At 35.8% G+C, this 19,497-nt stretch overlaps 2 protein-coding genes across 2 annotated transcripts in view; both read right to left on the minus strand.

The window, feature by feature from the left end:
* Positions 1-19,497, minus strand: part of IPO11 (importin 11) — an 89,719-nt gene that overhangs the window by 9,144 nt on the left and 61,078 nt on the right. The window contains exons 25-27 of the mRNA XM_063295607.1: positions 18,929-19,024; positions 16,853-16,966; positions 13,007-13,128 (exon numbers count right to left, since the gene is read on the minus strand). Of these exons, the coding sequence (XP_063151677.1) occupies positions 13,007-13,128; positions 16,853-16,966; positions 18,929-19,024 (332 nt within the window). The remainder of the gene's footprint in view (positions 1-13,006; positions 13,129-16,852; positions 16,967-18,928; positions 19,025-19,497) is intronic.
* On the minus strand, positions 3,229-5,972 carry LRRC70 (leucine rich repeat containing 70). The gene is made up of 2 exons (XM_063295608.1): positions 5,672-5,972; positions 3,229-5,273 (listed from the first exon to the last, which is right to left on the minus strand). The coding sequence occupies exon 2, from the start codon at positions 5,260-5,262 to the stop codon at positions 3,400-3,402; it is 1,863 nt and encodes a 620-aa protein (XP_063151678.1). The 5' UTR covers positions 5,263-5,273; positions 5,672-5,972; the 3' UTR covers positions 3,229-3,399.

Here is a 19,497-nt window from a genome sequence, read left to right on the forward strand (position 1 = left end):
TTCATTCTGCTTGTAGACAAGCCTTCTTTTTCAAAACTGTCACTGTTATACTGGATCTCAAAGCACTGTTTACCAGATGGACAAAGGACTTCATTTCAAGAAAATAGTCTGATACCATCCTGAAACAACCATCAACAGGATCATCTACACTGTGACCCAGGAAATTAGGGTGCTAAGATTTCTCTGATTATTCACGGAGACATGTTTAATTATATGGCTGATTTTAATTAGCATAAATTAGTAACAGTGTTATTTTTTCTCTGGCTGTATACACATATCACACTAAATACAAGTCCCTTTGTCATCTGTTCTGTTCTACAATTTAAAAAAAAACTTTTCTGTCTTGAGATATTTCACAATCATTGATTTCTCCAAAGTAGTAGGATACAAAATGCAGCTTAGGAAATAATGTAGTTACAACAAGCAGAGATTTGGCAATTCAACACCATGGATGTCAGGATACCACATTGCTGTAAGATGGCATCCACTGACATCAAATGTTTTTAGTCCAATATCTTACAAGTCCTCTAGGGTCTTTTGTAAGATTTTGTGAGACTTCTGCCGTTTTTGATCTTTTAAATATAGTTTAAAATTTTCAAAAAACAAAAACCCACAAGATTGTGCAAGTTTACATAATAGTGCCCACAACCTGGAAAGACTGTTCGCCTTGATCAATGTATTCTACAAGCACCAGCTATCCACAGTGACTGATGACTATGAGTAAGGAAAACCATTTGCATAAAGGTACTATTAAGTATCACCCACAGATGACTACTTTTATAAAGTAGTATTATAAAAATACAAGACATTATGTTATCATCAGCGTAACTAGCATAATTTATGCTTTTAAAAAAAACCAAAGGGCTCCCACTCTAACAATTTGAGGAGGGAATCAACTAATGATTGATGTGTTGCACTTGGTCAAAACTTTCCATCCTTTTGCTAATTATTGCCTTGTCCATTAAAAAAAATTCTATTGAGGAAAAATGTCACCAACACACTACCCAGCATGTTGGATTCACACAGGGACTCCTTAATAGAATCTTGGAAACTAAGTAAGTACACTCCAGCCCTCATTTTGTTAGCGTATACATTTGTGAGCTGTCTGATCCTCTTTTTCACAGTCTCTGTAATAGATGGACTGACACCTAGCTTAAGAGATAATGCTGAAATGTCCATCCGGTCCTCCTCTGTCATGTTCTGAAAACCTCCTATATCTTTCTTAGACTATTAGAATGCCCTTAAAAAAGCTGTTAGAATCCAAATAAGGAACAGAATCACACACTATTTTACTAATCATAACCAGTTATAATAGTTATGAAAATAACTATTTTAAGAATAGGAACCAAAACCATTTCTTAGAACAAGCTATGTACATGCTGTGCATACTTTAACTATGATCCACTAGATCAGTGGTTCTTAAAACCCATATCCTCAGGTAATGGAGCAATTTGTAATTGCTCGTTTGTGAGTCCAAGTTTGTGACTGCTGCTGCCGCCAAGACACTTGTGTAAAACAGCAGAGTCTGTCTTTTTTGTGAAAGTAATGATTTTTCATGACCAGGAAAAGGGGTAATAGGATCAAACAGTTTAAGAATCACTACACTAAATTCAATAATCTGGAAATGCATCATTCTGCAGAAACATTTATAATTTCATGATATTGGGTTGAATCACATATCTTAATATTTCCCCATTTCTCCTACAGCAACCAGGATTGCTTTATGTTGAAAGAAGTGGATTCATAGATATTTCCATTTGAAAAAAGAGTTTGAGGGTAATATAATAGACTATAGCAAGGAAGTTCCATTTTGAGAGCAGAACATGACGATACTCAGGAATATTAAAATTCAAACCAGTATATAAACCCAGCAGGTCATTTACTCACCACCACTTCTCTCTGACTTCCAAATGATCTCTACCACTCCAATTTATCTTAGTTTTTTGTTCTTCGAATAGGAGCACACTTTTAAATCAAGTATAAGATGCAGTACACATTGTTTTTATTTTCTAGGAATGCCAAACCAGGACTACATAGGGCCATAAGGCTCTCTAGTAAAGACAGATGATGCTTGCTTTGCACCATGACAGCTAACTCTTTTGTTTTCTAAATTAAACATCTTTTAAAAGGATGAAAATTGAAGCCTAGTAGCCTAAAAGAAAACCCCATAGGCACATAAGTGCTCCCCAAAGGAGCTAGTCAGGAGTGCAGCTTCAAAGTTAAATACAGCTCATCTGCCATATACCTAATATCAGAATGGACCCACAGGCTGGGAACATATTCCTGGCCAGCAATTAGACTGCCCAGTTAAAAAGATCCTGGGCTCATGAAAACCAAACTATAGATTATAATTAATAAAATCTGTGGCCTTTTAAAATCTCTCTCTCTCCAGTATTTACTATTAATTATTTCCCACAAGACAAGACACCAAAAGCAGAGGAAATACAATGTGAGTACATGTGTGTTGCATATGCATTGTCCTGAATGTATATAGTATGCACACATGAGTAGATGTGTACACATTGTTATACATTTTTTCATTTCTTAAAAAAAAAGTTAATAGAATTCTTGGAAAGTTATAATTACACCATGTACCAAATCCAGATTTTTTCCTTCTGTGAATGGAAGAACCTATGTGTTTTGAAAGAGGCTGAATTTAAAACTAAATCTCTTTTCTCCTACTGCTGTTTTCTGCAGTTCTAATGTCATGCCCTACATTATTTGGCAGAGAAAACTGTATGAGAAGAAGCTGCAAAAAACTTCTGTTACTTCCTCTAGCAGAAGTGCTATAGACTATTGGGGGAAAAAAAACTCCAATATTCAAAGTGCTTCCATTGTGACTTCTATCAAAGGGAAATGTGGATTGAAACCCAAGTAAATAAATTTTCTTATAAATGCTCTTTAATTATTCTAGGTAATTTATTATCTATGAATTAGAACAGATATATGATCTTTTTAGAACATTGTGCTTTGTTACAGTGCTAATATTTTCTCACAATATTTTCAAATCTTGCTGAGTTTCATGATGGTGTCAGTAATAGCTAATAGCAGGAAATAACAAATTGTTTCTAGGAGTCTATCAATACTAATGAACAGTAAAAAAACCCTTTTTAAGACAATATTTAATATCAAATATAGGCAGAATACTAAGCATAAAATAACATTAATTACCAATGAATAATTCCTACAGGCAGAGCAGTTAAAATTGAATTATAGATAAAATACATTTATGTTCATTAAATGAAGATATTAAAATTAGAGCAAAATATAAGGGTTGGAAAAATATTACCTTCAGTTCAACCTCCCACCCCAACATCAGTAAACTTCTATTTACAAATATCACATACTGTGACTATTTTGACTTTTATACACATGAAAAGGAACATTGTGATGAGCGTATTATAGTGCTGAATGTTCAAATAAGATAACCTGTGCTTGGTTTTCAAGGTCCGTTGGTTTAGAGAGTTGAACATGGTCCAATTCAGAACTTCCCAGTGGATTCTGAGGTATGGTCACATTGTAACTACCAGCCTGATAAAAGCCATAGTATTCTACTGCACTGTCAGAGTTCTTTTGTACATTGCACTTCTGTCTCAATTTAATGATTTTGTAGAACAAAAATAAAATCACAGCACAGGCCAAAATGAAAAAGGTTAATAAAATGTCAAAAGCCTGCTTTAGTTTCTCTACCTGCTGTGCACAAATTAGTGATGTTTTAAATGATACAGAAACAGCTTCGGGAGATAGTACTTTATTTTCTTTCATGGTCAAATTAGCAGGTATCTTCTGTGTTGCTATGTGTTGTTTTATCTTACTACTAGAATTTTCTTCATAGAGATTTTGATAAGCAGATGTAGAAGATACTTTTGCCAATGACGTCTCTGTATTTGCATTAAAGTTCAACTGTTCTTTAACTGTCTTAGTTGTGGGGTGTTTACTCTGTGCCATTAATAAAGTAGTAAAGCTCTGATGGATTCCTGCAGATTTATGGTTCTTGAAAATTTCAGGACTTGTACTGTTGAAACAATTACTAAACAAATGCAAGTTGGCATAATTCATATACTTTCCATGCAAATTGGAAGGACTCCGGCAATGGAGTTTTACAGAAACAGAAGAAGATGCTAGCCAATTCATCAAACTGTGTAATCTGCAGCCACAATTCCAAGGGTTGTAATTTGCCTGTAAGTGTGTTAAAGAAACCAAAGGCTTGAGCACTCTAGGCTGTAAAAATGTAAGATTATTGAATGCTAGATTGAGTATTTTCAGAGAGGATCCCATTCCTTCAAATGTGTTATCTGCAATATCAACTATTCTGTTTCTGTCAAGATGCAAAAACATTAAATGATCCAACAGTGAAAAAGTATGGGAATTGATGTTTACTAAATTATTATCACTCAAAACTAACTTTTTAAGATTCACCAGCCCTGAAAAGCCACTTGAATTAATAGTGCTTATTTTTGCACTTTTTAAAAACAGATATTCAAGCTTGCTAAGTCCTTTAAATGCAAAAGGAGGAATTGACCCAATAGGGTTTAGTGACAATGAAAGTCTTTGAAGTTTCCTCAACACTAGAAATGCAGTGGATGGCACATGCGTTAAATTATTTCCTTCGAGGTACAAACCTGTAAGATTATCAAGGTGATGGAATGCTGTGTCTGATATCCGTGAAATCTTATTGTTTGCGAGATTAAGAATCCGAAGATTAATCAGGCCAAAGAAAATGCGGCTACCAAGCGTTCTGAGGCAATTGTTTTGAAGCATTAGATAGTGAACTGAAGTGAGGTTAGTAAATAATCCTCTAGTAACAAAGGCAATTTCATTATTCTGCAGATATAAAGAATGGAGATTTGAAAGTCCTTCAAATGTTCCAGGATATAAATATTTTATATGATTATCATTCAGTTTTAGATACCATAATTTTTTCAATTCAGCAAATACTTTTGGATATACATATAAAATGCTAGAATTATCCAAGTGTAGTACAATAAGCTGTTGAAGGCCTATCAGTGTGTTTGGATTTATATGTGATATATTATTGCCACTTAAGTACAGAAATAAAGTATTCTGTGGAAAATTATTTGGAATAAATGGAAGACCTGAATTACGGCAGTCAGCTTGTCTGCCTGTACACTGCTGGCAAACTGATGGACAACAAAAAATATCCTTTTGGATCATCAGCAGCAGAAGACAATTAAGAATATGCCGAAACGACTCAAAGTGATGAAGCTGATACATATCCCAGGCTTTGACTCTCCCAGTCATCTTTGATTGTGCTATCAGAAAAAAAGTTTAAAAACTGTTTATTCAAAATTCTCATACTTCATTATTTTATCAGCATTATTTATACAATTATTTAACAGTGCATTATATTTTGTTCCATTGTTTACCACGTTGTTTATTTTATAGTTAAAATTTATATTTACAATATTTGAAGTTGGTTAATGATAAAATTAAATGTAGCTTACATTATTTCAACAGAATCTAAAAGTTCTGTTACAAAGTTGTCAGATGTTATATTGTAAGTTATAAGTTATATTCTGCAACCTTTAATATGACTCTTCATAGCTGCAAAAGGAAATATCTCTCCTCCCCATTACCTATCATGAGTAGCTTACATTATTAAGAACACTTCTACTATTCTAAGCTTAAAATATATCAAAATTGTTCTCACCCAGAATATGAAGCTCATCTTGTCAGTTAAATGTTTTTCTTCTGTTGCTCAGCTGAACTGCTAATATTGTTCTATATATGAGAATTTAATCTGACATCTTTCTAAATAACATGTAACTTTCTCACAGTATGCCTACCAGTTCTGCAACTGTTCCTACAGGAAATACTACTCTTCCCATCGGCTCCTGTACAATGACTGGTTGAAATCAAGTTACCATGGATACAGGAAACTGAGAGACAGGAAGTCATTTTATCTGGAGTTCTGAAATACTGCTGGAAAAAAAAATCTCTGTAACTTATTCTAAAACTAAACTCAATACATTTGTCTTCTCAAACTACTGAATATGTTGAAGCAAATCTCAATATAAGAGCAATTAAATATGTAATGTGTTTGTCAACAGTGAGAGCAATTGCTTATAAGAAATATTTCATCGTATTGAACATTTTAAAAGTTTTTTTGCTCACAAATCAAACTACTATTGAAAGAATTATTATGATCCATACAGAATACGTGAATGCACATAAAGTGATAGGTAGCAAAAATGATAGCATATGGTTATAAAAGAATCAGTTTCTAATCTGCGGTCTCTTCCAACTGCCCTTGGCTTTGTTCAACTGTCACCAGCTTTTCTGTGATGTTCTGAGGGTGTTTTCACCCTTTTTACCTTGAGCTGGCCAGCACTCTTACCATTTGGCCAATATGACAGCACTATAAACCACAGAGGCTTTCCACCCTTCTTTGTTCTTTGCTTGCTGCATTTGTTTTTTCACATCAAGGGAGAACAAAGAAAAAATAAGTAAGTGTCCAGTTTATGGGGGCACAACAAAGCACTCCCCAAAGCAGCCATAAAATAATTACAGAGTTTTGCTTCAGGAAGGAAGGGGAAATTCGAGGAGACAGAAATTACCACTAAGAAAAGCACGTGACATAACTACAAAGAAAAGCCATCACGGCTGCCTCTAGTGGGTTTCCTCTGGAGCAACAGCAGAATCAAACAACATCAGAAGTTAATTGCTCAGAGGTCCATAATATTATGGGGCACATAAGGGAGGTACTGATCTCTGACCGGTGCTGTTTTGTTAGTGGTCCTAACAAATGCTGTGGAATAGGTAAGACACCTGATTTCTCAAAGTTCTCCTTGAAGAGAAAGTGCTCAATGAGGAAAAAAGGCCCTCTAATTGGCCTGGTCCAGTGAATTATCACTCAACGTATTAACACTTATTTCTTATATAAAGACTCCCATATTCTTAAAGGAGGTGTTTACAAGACCGTTGCTTAAAAAGATATCTTTGGTTGGCCAATTTTAACAGACGTCTGGTGCCAATAATTCATTTTCATTCGAACTGATCATAATGATTGCATCCCCAGATGCTCTTGATGCTTTTCCATCAACAAAAAGTGGCTGTGGCTGTCCTGATGGATGCCAAGAGAAAGACAAGGGAAATAAAACCTTGTTGATATTCCTGGATCTTTTCATATAGTTGACCATGGTATCTTGATACCATTAATTTAATAACCTTTATCATGTTTAACAACATTTACTATATTGTTTTATTGGTACATTTGGACCTGGACATTTGGTTTATACGTGCCACTTTAAAATCTTTCCATTCCACTTTTCCTCTACCACTATTAGAGGTACTGAGAGACAACTAGTAAACCCCCTAGGAATTTTCCTAACGACTCCAGCAAAGCTTCCCCCCCCCCCACTCTTCTTTATGTTACTTTGTATCTTTCAATGAAGGATCATTCACAGGTTTGGAACTTGTCATCAATATGTTGATCATACAGTTGTAATCAAAATTATTCAATCCCCATTGCAAATCAGGTTGATTGTCAAAATGTACAGACTTTCAACTGTTTACAATGAACAAATCAAACAAAAGCAATTGAAATAGCTCAACACAACAAATGCTTCAGGTGGTGTCCCCAAAGTCAACTGAAAATGCAACTTATAATGACTTCTCCAGTCTCAAAATTATTCAACCCCTTCATGGCAAGCATCTTCAGTACTTAGTGAAGCACCCTTTTGCTGTTATGACCTGCTGCAAACGAGATGCATAGCCAGACACCAGCTTCTGGCAGCGTTCCTCATTAGCAATGGCTTCCAGTTCAGTAATATTCTTGGGTTTGTGTGCTGCAACCGCCTTCTTCAAATCCCACCAGAGATTTTCTATGGGGTTCAAGTCAGGTGACTGTGATGGCCACTGTAGAATCTTCCAGGAGTTCTTCTGCATCCAAGCCTTAGTGGAATTTGAGGTATGCTTGGGATCATTGTCCTGTTGGAAGGTCCAATGACGCCCAAGCTTCAGCTTCCTTGCAGACAGCATGACATTTTCTCCTAGGATTTCCTGATATTTCAATGAATCCATCTTGCCGTCCACACGCTGGTTTCCAGTGCCAGAGGATGCAAAGCAACCCCAGAGCATCACCGAGCCACCACCAATGGATGATTAAACTGATGGAGCTGGCCCAAATGGCCAAGTTAACAGCGTTGGTAAGAGAAAATACTGTGTCTGGATTTGTCTCTATTAACTGTAGGCAGTGTGTTCTTTTCAGTGTCTGCTTCATTCTCCTTCCTCCAGACATACCGCTGATCCATCGGGCCGAAAAGTTCCAGCGTTGTTTCATCGCTCCACAGAACAGAATCCCAAGACTTCTGTGGCTTATTTATATGATTTTGAGCATATTGGAGCTGACTTTTCTTGTGCTTTTGGGTCAGTAGTGGTGTACGTCTTGGAGTTCTGGCATGGGAACCTTCTGTGTTTAGTATGCGCCTTATTGTGCTCACTGAAACCTCAGTGCCTGTTGCCACCAAGTCTTGCTGCAGGTCTTTTGCAGTCACTCAAGGGTTTCTCTCCACCTGGCTTCTCAGAAATCTGGTTGCAGCCATTGACAGCTTCCTTTTTCTGCCCCGTCCAGGTAGTCTTCCTTTAACTTTGAACTTGTGAACTATGCTTCCAACAGTATCTCTAGGAACATTCAGTGCCCTCGCTATCTTTTTGTATCCTGTTCCTTGTTTGTAAACGGTGATGATCTCTTCTCTTACCTTTTTGGACCATTCTTTTGACTTAGCCATACTGTATTTCTAACACGCAGTCAAACGTGACACTCAACAGACCCCTAGCCAGTTCAGGTATTTCATGTATTCCAGCTGAAGTACACCTGGTGCAACTAATGAAGCCCTTGATTAGTTGCATCAGGTGTGCTTGAGACAACATCTGTTTTGCAGACTGTATGTGTGCTGTTGTGACAGATTCTATTCAGGGGGTTGAATAATTTTGAGACTGGAGAAGTCATTTTAAGTTACATTTTCAGTTGACTTTGAGGACACCACTTGAAGCATTCGTTGTGTTGAGCTATTTCAGTTGCTTTTGTTTAATTTGTTCATCGCAAACAGCTGAAAGTCCATACATTCTGACAATCAACCTGATTTGCAATGGGGGTTGAATAATTTCAATTACAACTGTAATCCTTTCCTGTAGTCTGGAGTTGGGTATCTCCAGGGTTTCTGAATGGGTCTAAGCTGTAAAGAATTGGAAGTGGTACTAGATGTGGAAGAACAACCTAAAATTAAATTGGGCAAAACATTACTGATTCCAGGACAGGATTTTAGGATTCAGGGGATATGGCTGTTCTGGTTGAGGATATACTTAGACAATAAAGAACCATAGAAAAATGACCAATTAGGCATCAAATCCAATGCTCTGATCAGTACAGGAATCCAAATTAGAGAGACAGCTGTCCAAGCTTCATTTCAGTGCATCCCATGAAAGAGACCCCACCACTTCATGGTGTGGAATGTTGAAACACTATCAAAATTAGCTTTGCTTTTATGCATAATTACAGTAGCAAGACTTTTATATGCACAAAGATGGAAAGAACCACAAATTCCTACAGTGGAGGGATGATTAAACTGACGCAGCTGGCCCAAATGGCCAAGTTAACAGTGTTGGTAAGAGAAAATATCATGTCTGGATTTGTCTCTATTTGGAAACCACTTTTAGAGTACTTGCTAATGTCAGAAAAAAATGAAGTTTTGATTTTGGGTTTTAATGATTAAATGGTTTGATTTGATAGAAATAATGTTACTAAGGTTTAACTAACAGTAAGAGATTGTATTAGTAAATATCTATATCTGTATTGGAGAAGTTCAGAAGTCACTTTCTGTTTGTTTTCCCTTTATTCTGCACTTTTATAGATTTTCTTTTTTCTTTAGTTCTGTATTCTAGCTTTTCTATATTCTATAATTTATATTTTAACTATACTCTGAAAATTAATAAAGTTCTTTAAAAAAAAAAAAAAAGAAACACTATCATAATTAGGAAGTTTTTTTTCTAGCATATAGTCAGACTCTACCATCCTGTGATTAAATTAATTATTTCATAAATTCTGGATTATGGAATAAGAGACAAAATACTTTTACCTTATTCTCTGTGATGTCCTTTCTGATATTTGAAAAGTGCTACTGTATTTCCTCTCAGCTGACTTTTTTCAAGGCTAAACATAACCTGATCATTCAGTCTCTCTTCACAGATCATTTCCTAATCCCTTGATCAGCCTTGTTGCTGTTCTCTGAAGCTATTCCAGTTTCTCTGAATTCTTCTTATAGTGTGGCATCCAGAACTGAACATAGTACTTGAAATGGGGCATGACCAAAATAGAGTAGGAACAATTACTTCCCAAGATTTGTAAATTATTATGTTGATGCAGCCCAAAACTGCATTTGCCTTTTTGGCAGCCACATTACACTGATGGCTTATATTCAGGTTGCCATCAACTGCTAGTCTGAGATTTTCACAAGTGTCATTACCAACCAGATATCCCCCCACCCCAATTCCTACACCATGCATTTGATTTTTGTTTCCCAAGTAAATGACTGTTAAATTTTATTTTGTTACTTTCCCTCTTCTAGGATATTAGCTATCTCATTGTAGGGAGCCATGAAGATGACCTAGGAGAAGCCATCCAGGCACAGCAACAACAGGTGTAGAAGCATGTGTTAAGCTCAGGGAAGAAAGAGACTATTAGAAAAAGACTGTCAGTCTCCCTTCTCTTGGTTCGCCTGCCATTAGAAGTTTCTACACACTTTAGCTGGCTTCACGCATTCACCACATTCCCAGAGAACCAACCCGTGTTAGCTTCACATTCCTTTGCCTCAGGCATTTTAGCCAAGGACGGTTTGCTGCTGATAAGGCACCTGGGTTGTTAATCACTCTAATGAACTGCCAATATGGGAGGGGGGAACTCAGGAGTGAGAAACAGCTTGTTTGCGAGACAGGGAGGAGGGATGAGATCAGAGGAGGGAAGGAATCACTTTGAATGTCTTGGCACCAAATCCCCACTTGGAGCTTTGATTACTGTCCTGTGTTAATCGGATCCTTAATAAAGAATTCTTTAAGCTTTCTGATGGACTGTCTGGAGAATTTCTAAGTTAGGAAGTTGGTACTGGGATCGTCACAAAGACTCAGACCTGCTGTCCTCTTACTCCCTGGGATATAAGAGGGAGGGAAGGGAAACCACAGGCAGACTTGCAAGATACTGTTACTATAACCTATTTCAAAAAGGATAGTTCTAATCTTCCTAAGGACTCCATTCCCAGATCTTGTTACCTACTGTTCTTTTTGTTATTCTTATCATTCCTTACTAACCTCCACTCTTCTGATCATTTGCTTTACTAACCAGCTCTAGAGGCCCTGGCTGTATTCTTCCTTTGTGACCCTAGCTATCTTTCCATTTCCTATATGTATCCTTAAGAATTAAGGTGTGCAGTTTGGGGTCCTCCTAGTCCCAGCACTGATTAGCAATAAGAGGAACTTTAATCTGAAGGTGAGAGATCTGGCTTTGGTGATTCATGTATTAGTAGTCTCAAGACCACATTATTGTAATGCCCGCTTCATAGGGAAGCCATTGAGAATGGCCTGGAAATGAGAACAGGCCAGAATGCAGCAACACAGTTGAGCAGCACAGGTGACTGCTCTCTCTCAGAGGTCTTGCTGTGCTGAAACAACCTTCACTGATTGCCTGCTGCCTTCCAAGCCCAATTTAAGGTAGTGTATAAAGGCTTACATGGTTTAGGCCCAAGATACTTAACAGGTCTGTCCTGTACTGTTTGCACATCAATGGGGCCCATTTTATGGTTTGTACCAAGGGTGCATTCTGCTTAGTTCTGCTTTCTCTCTTGCAAGGACCACATTATGGAACAAAGTGCCACTAAAGCTGAAGTCAGATTGTCTTTGTTACAGTTCAGGAAGGAAATGAAACCTGCTTTATTTCCTCTTAGACCTTTAATATTAAGTCTTTTTAATTGTTATGTGTTTTATGTTTGTTCTTTTATGAAGCTTTAATTACTGTTTTATTGTATTTTTCTAAGTTACCCAGAACTGTTAATTAGGTTGGAAGCACATACATTTTCTAAATTAAAAAAAAATGAAACTAGACTTTTTTTTTTTTTGCTGATCAAATTGCTGTTTGTACCACCTGTCATGGTTTATATAGATCTAGTAAATTTAACTTTGGGTTTGATGACCAAATCTCATGACAACTTTTCAAATTGTAGAGCCTGAGGATATGAATAGAATCCTTGACCAGCTGCCCATATGCCACTATTTCGCCTGCCAGCCCTGGAATGCAGTCGTCTCCACTTGGGTCCAAGGCTTGTTCTGAAGGCAGACTTCTCAGAAAAAAACTTAAATCTATTAATCCTTAGTCATGAGAGTCTAATTTGATTTAATCTAGATTTACAGTAATCAAATTTTTTCTGGTTTCTCTCTTCCTCAGTAGCTGCTTAAGCCCTCCAACAATCTGATCTGGAAGGCTGGGGAAATCTTTAGAGCAAAAATTTCTTTCCTTTGTTTCCACCAGAAAAATGTCTCTACTGGATCAAACACTTTTATGGACGAGAAAATGAAATATCTGGGTTCAACTCTACTACTGGTATTATCCAATAGTGCAATAATTAAAATGACTTTCATTGTTAAGAAGTTATTTTTCCTAAGTTCAGCAGAAGCATCCGTAATGTCATCTGGATTCTATTCTATTTATCCTTTTTTTTTTTTTGCATTAACTTGTTTAACTGTTTATTTCTATGTCCACCAACAAAAAAAGATGAAACTAAAACATCCACATATCACTATTAGTTTCAAATTTGGAGCCAGAATCCAAAGCACTGTTCAATTAACTTATATACCAACCCAGGAGGATATAGATTTAAGTTTATGTGAGAACAAATTTGTGAGGATTTGAATCAAAGAGAATTCAAAAAAGAAACTTGCCATTTGACGTGGCTGACTGCTCACTGTATTTTGTAGCCAATAAATCTTAAGTATTGCTCACCTATTGTCTGATGGCAGTAGGGAAAGTAGAGCCAAAGCCGAAAGCTTTCTTCTCTCTGGCTGAGTTATATTATCCATGCGGTCAACCCACATTTCAATTATGTGACCAAGGAGATGGTCTGGCTAGAGAAAAACAATGTTAATAAAAATCTCATTCATAAGCAAGATAAGCAAATTAGTTATTTGCAGGCACAATGAAAAAAATATTTTATATGTAGAAGTTTTTGTTATTCTGCCAACATTAATCAACTAACTTGGATTCCAAAATATACTGCAACACTTTTGAACACTATAAATAAAACATGCATATGTGTGCAAACAAAACTATGCATGGCATATGTGAACTATGAAGATAAACCACACAGGGGCTCTAAATTCAAAATAAAAATGAATATGCCAACATACATTTCATGAAGTATATATTTTTTGAAGCTACATGTTACTGTAGTCCCTTCAAGTTTATCTATGAAACCTCTTAAAAGCAAAGCCTACTGAAATCTGGTGCTGTTTCTTTGATCATAATTACTATGCAGGATTTATCTTCTAAAGTATCCTTGCTGCATGAAATTAATTTCCCTGGATAGAAACATTAAATAAATTAACAAATCTGTTATTATTTAATAACTAAACATCACACAGAAAATGACTGCTTCAAGATAATTCCTTTTATTCATTCAGTTAATTTAAACCAACTGGAAAATACAGTCTAAGCTGGAAAAAAATTGTGATTTTGAGAAAGTGGATATTGAAAAGAAGACAAGATGTCCATGTACAGCTGAATAAAAATTGGGGTCAGAATAAACACGTTGTATTTATGAACAGATAGTAAAATAAACAGAGATACCAATAGTAGTAGTAGTAGTAGTAGTAGTAGTAGTAGTAAGTCCACTGAAAAAGGCAGCTTTACTTGAAACAGCTTACATCCTGCAACAATACCTTTAATATTATTAAACCACCACATCTGCCTATCCCAGGTCCTTGGGAAGGACTCGATAGTTGGACAAAAATGCCAAATCCAGTCTAAACAGTCTATGGTTGACTGTGTGATCAACCATAACAGTAATGCAATTCCCTGTCGTTCAATCATGTCTGATTCTCGGTGACTCTTGGACAAGTCCCTGCAGTTTTCCTGGTAAGATTTCAGAAGTGGTTTGCCATTGCCTCCATCCTAGGGCTGAGAGTGTGTGACTGGCCCAAGGTCACCCAGCTGGCTTTGTGCCTAAGGCGGGACTAGAACTCATAGTCTCCCAGTCTAGCCTGACTCCTTAAACTCCACACCAAACTGGTGTGCGCTCTCTCTAATTTTGATTATAATAGTTAAAATCTAATACAAACTAAACTTAATAAAAGAGATAGGAAGAAGTAAGAAGTGCAAGAAAAAAAGAAGAGAAGAAAGAGAAAGGTATGCATATAATAAAGAGAAAAGAAATATATGAAGAAGTAACTTCAAAGCTTCATCACAAGTATAAACAAAGTTAGTGACTCTTCACCCCCTCTAAGGTTACAAACATTTATCTCTTCATCCCATATCCCATCTCTTATCTATAAACAAATCCATAAAACATCATCTTTTCAGTCCTTGGGTCAGCAGAAAGTCCATAAAGGGTTGCCAGAAGTCACAACGTATCTTGTTTTAACCTTGATGAAATAAAGCAACTTTATATTCCTTCCTTTTACTTCTAACAGTCTTAATCTTTAGTTCATTCAAATATTTATCTATTTCTATAACCACCCATCTTAACAAGTGACTCTGGACGGCATCGTATTGTCATAGGATTTGATTTCTCTTCATTTCTTCTTTGTCCCATCGCAGAGTCTTCTTCAAGGCCTTAACAATCCTCTATTGTAAATCCAATAGGAAAAAATTATCAAGGTCACTCTCTTGATTTGTCATTTGTATTTCCTTTTTAAATTTTAAAACCTAGCCAGTTTCTTTTGTAGATCCAGTGAAACACCCTTTTATAAGTCATGCTCTTGGTCTGTTAGTTGTAAATCCACTTTCAATGCCATCTCTATCTTGTCAGATAAAATTTGTTCTACATCTGTCATTTCTTCAATAACATCTTTTGGACATAGTCTATCCATAGAAGCATTATTTACTGACAAGGTTGATATTGTGGCTATTTTCTGATTCCATTCTTCAAAAATCTCCTTCAATATTTTTACTGTTATAACATTTTGCAACCTTTTACAGGCTTGTAAATCTTTCCTCTATCTAAAAGCTATAGTCCCCTCTAGTGTCCAGTTTTTGAAATCATGAAATTGCTTATCTTTGTTGTATATTGCAAAAACCAGAACAGAATCTATTTCCCACAAGGAGCTGTTTGCTCTTTATAATTATTCCAAAATCTTACTGTAAAAGTTTCAATATTCCAATTTTATCTGGACCCTTAGTCAGTTTATAACTTTCTAAGATCAAAATCTTATTTAGCTTTTTGTTGTTTATTTCAGATTCTTTAAATTCTTAAGCTTATGATTAAAATTTTCTTTCATTCAGGACTGAAGGCAGACTCACCTGGCATTTTCAACTTGCCATTCCTAAGGTCCCTAATAGCTTAGAAGTAGTTAATGAGCGATTTCTGAAAGTGATTAGAAAGTGAGGTTTGTGAACTTAGGGTCCTTTAAAATTGTCTGCCACGGTTGCAAGCAAGATGGCTAATCTTGTTGTCTCCTGGCACTCAAACCCACGGAAAACCGCTGACCTGTGGTCTCCTTGTGAGGAGCAGCAGTCTGGAGCACGTGTGGGTGATCTCCCTTCTTCTTCTTATCTGGAGAGGTTCCAAGGAACCAGTCTACTCACTGGTTCCTTGATCTTTGCCACTGTCGTCAGCTCCCCTTTCACAGAGACATCTTCAGTTTGCCATACCTCCCCCAAAGTCCAATCTAGCTCAAAATTTGAGGCTGTAAAACTTCATACAAGACCTTTTCCTTAAAATTATCCCAAATACTTTATGAATTTTTCTGTTGCTTCTGCTGATCATGTAATAGCCAACCTGCCCTATGACTATCTAAAACATTTGTGTGAAGTAATTCATACCCTTTCAAACTTAAAAGTGTTTCTTAATTCGCAATTCCCTACATATCTGTAAAAGCTCTTCATAAAGTATAAGACATTGCTAACAGAAAAAAATATTCCCTCCTCCCTACATATACAGAGGCTCTAATTTACCGCCCATATATAGAATAAGGCTGAACAGAACATGGGTAGTATGATTATCTGATTTTTACAGTTTTAAATAAGGTAATATATCATATTTATAACTAAGGCAACAAACATCAACAAAACGGGGGCAAAGAAGAAAACAAATAAGGAAAAAAGCTGATCTGCTCAAAATAGCTCCAGCATCAACTAACAAGATAAATCTTAGCTCAGCATGCACTGCACTGAAGAAAAAGGGCTTCCAGTTACCAGAAAAAAACTACTCTGACATGAATTATTTTAAATGTTTTTATTAAAACATCTAAAATACTTTAAATTAAAATTCTTTTAAATGACAGCCAGTTTGGTGTAGTGGTTAAGGTGAACTTAGTGTCCTTTAAAAGTCTCTGTGAACTTAGTGTTGGCCTAGAAACCAGGAGACTGAGAGTTCTAGTTCCACCTCTGGCATGAAAGCCGGCTGGGTGACCTTGGGCCAGTCATCTCTCTTAGCCCAACTCACCTCACAGGGTGGTGGTTGTTGTGGGGAAAACAGGAGGAGGAAGGAGTATTCGTATGTTTGCCACCTTGAATTGTATATATATAATAAAAGTTGTATATATATAAAAAAACGCAGGATAAAAATCTAAAAAAATACGTTGGTCAACTTATGTCTTTCATAGGTAAAAGACATAAAATATAATCACTTACTTCCTGGTTAAACTCACAAGCCATCTGGTTCAAGAGCAATGAGAAAAAACTTTTATTTTGCAACAAGACTCTACCAAGGACTCCCAGGTAAGTTGACATTACAACTGGATATCTCTGAAACAAAAACAGTTCACTTTAGCTTTCCTATCAGTGAGAAAGTATGAACACGATAAAAGCATGCCGGATTGATTAAATAAGGGTATTCCACGTGTTCTACTGCATTATCAATGTTACAGTACTCTATATTGATGTGGGTGTGCTCACAAATTAAACACCCTCCCCCCACACACTTTATTTTAAGCAACTAGCAGCTTGGGCACAGTATAAACATTTTTTTAATGTTGGCTGAAGAATATCCTGAAATAAGGTTAGGGTGGGCCAACAAATATCTTTTGGTGGAATAGACCAGGGTTATTCAGTGAGTTTTGAACCCATATCTCAATCAGAGCTGCAGTATATAGAGATGTATCTCTCTCATATTTTGCTCAGGTTTATTGGCCACTTCAATCATGAACTGTATTAATACCCTATCGTTATGACTAGAATGGGAAGGAACACTGTCCCACAGATACAAGTCTGTAACAACCTGATTTGCATACACCCTGCATTTTGAAGCAAGTGGAAGGTACAACCATTTGAGAATTCCTCAAATGATTACTTAGGTGTAAACATCAAGTAAGGATTAAATCTTATTTCTCCATCTCCTGTTCTTTCTAGGGGTTTACAGTACAATTCTATGAATGCCTAATCAAAATAAGTGTCACTGAGTTCAGTAAGTGAACCAAGGATCACAGCAAAGATTTTACAACAAATTCTTAAAAAGCAAGTTTTTTTTCCTCGTATACGGTTATCCCTGGGGTGGAGGGATTTGCTTTAAAAAGTGCTATTAATTTAGAAACAAGTAGCTCTTTGTTGTTATTCTCAATGGAAACACTCTTTACTGAAAAGATTTTATGGAACAGCATTGTGAAGTGATACAAATAGATTAAAAAAGTGTTAAATTTTGTTACTGTAACACTTCCCATTATCAAGCACTGGTTATTTGAAGTGAGAATTTTTTTTTTAAAGATCTATGAAATTTAATACAGCAATGAGTCTTAATAAGAAAAAAGTTCTGTACGCATTGTGCGGATATATAAATGCACTGGTTCATTTTGAAGTGGGATATGGGTTTAAGAATATTTATCTGGATTGCTTTTAGCGTTTGGGTGATTTCATTTATCTTTAACAATTTGGATTAAGTTTATCAAAGTATAATAAAAAAAATAAAGGTCTATCTGAATGGTTTGGGGTTTAATATGATTAAGATTATTAAATTGCTGTATTATCAAGTACAATGGCAGACAATTTATATGTTTTTTCGTTTGATCTTTATTATAGCAGACAGGAATGTATAGCATAATAGTAGGAAGGAAATAATTAAATAACTGTAATCTTTGGTGGGGGGAGTTGATTAGGAAGTTTATATAATTTTTTCTTTAATATAAGGGGAGGGAATAACTATTTAGTGATTTTTATAATGTGCCAATGGAATGATGTATAGAAATAATGTGATTTTTGTATATGCTTGCTGTTAAAAGTCAGAAGTCACCTCTTTTTGTAATTTTGAAAAAAATTCTCTTGTATTTCTAAACGTTTTTAGTTTTTTCTTTTTTTTTCTTTATAGTTTTTTGTTTTTCTATAGCTTTTATCTTTGCTTGAAACTTAATAAAATTCTTATAAAAAAATAAAACTGAGTAATTCACTATCCTGAGAAGTGACACAGAAATGGCAATATACTAGTTCTATTAATTTGTACTACATATTTGGTTTAACTCTGAAAATTAATTGATTTAAAAATAATAATAAAAAGTATTGTTATGATACCAGTATACAGAGCACTTCAGGTATACTTCAAACCACCATAAATACTCAAGCTGACTTTGTCATAATAACAGAAAAGAAGAAAATGAAGTTGGCAGTAATTAACATTGGGGACAAAATTTATATAGGAAACATTTTAAATTTTTCAGTAGTTCCTCAAATATTTTTCTGAATCCATGACTAAGGAATATATTACGGCTAAGAAGCCCTTACCTCCCCCTGAATAATTCCACGAACCACAGATGGCAAAAGTGGTTGAAACATTTCAGGGCCCAGCACTGGATTTACTTTGAAGACATTTTCTATAACCTGAAAGGTATTATAATCAGATTAACTATTCACATAGTCTTCCTGTTTCAATCAACAGAGAAGAGAATGTTCAGTATACTGTAATATATCTGGCATAAAAGAGTAAAGATACACTTGAGTTAAGCTTGACTCCTGGTGACTAGACAGACATAACCATGCTTTATTCTTGGCAACACTACTGGAGTAATTTGTTATTGCTTTCCTTGATCATGCTTTTCATTTCCCTGTCCAGCCTACAGTTTTAATATTCCCTAATGTTCTATTGTATACTTTTGTTCATTTGGACATATTGATATTTTTTCAATGTCTATGTTGGGCTTTGTCTCCTGTTCCCATTCACTGAGGGGAATGCTGTTATGTTAGCACCAAAAACTCTGGTTTTCTTAAAATGGAGAGACATTAGAACAGTATTCATTTTTGATGCCTTAAACCAAAGAGTGGATGGATTGATTGAATACAATTGGTGTGATGCA

Source organism: Candoia aspera, chromosome 2 (genome assembly GCF_035149785.1).
Source record: "Candoia aspera isolate rCanAsp1 chromosome 2, rCanAsp1.hap2, whole genome shotgun sequence".
Taxonomy (NCBI): domain Eukaryota; kingdom Metazoa; phylum Chordata; class Lepidosauria; order Squamata; family Boidae; genus Candoia; species Candoia aspera.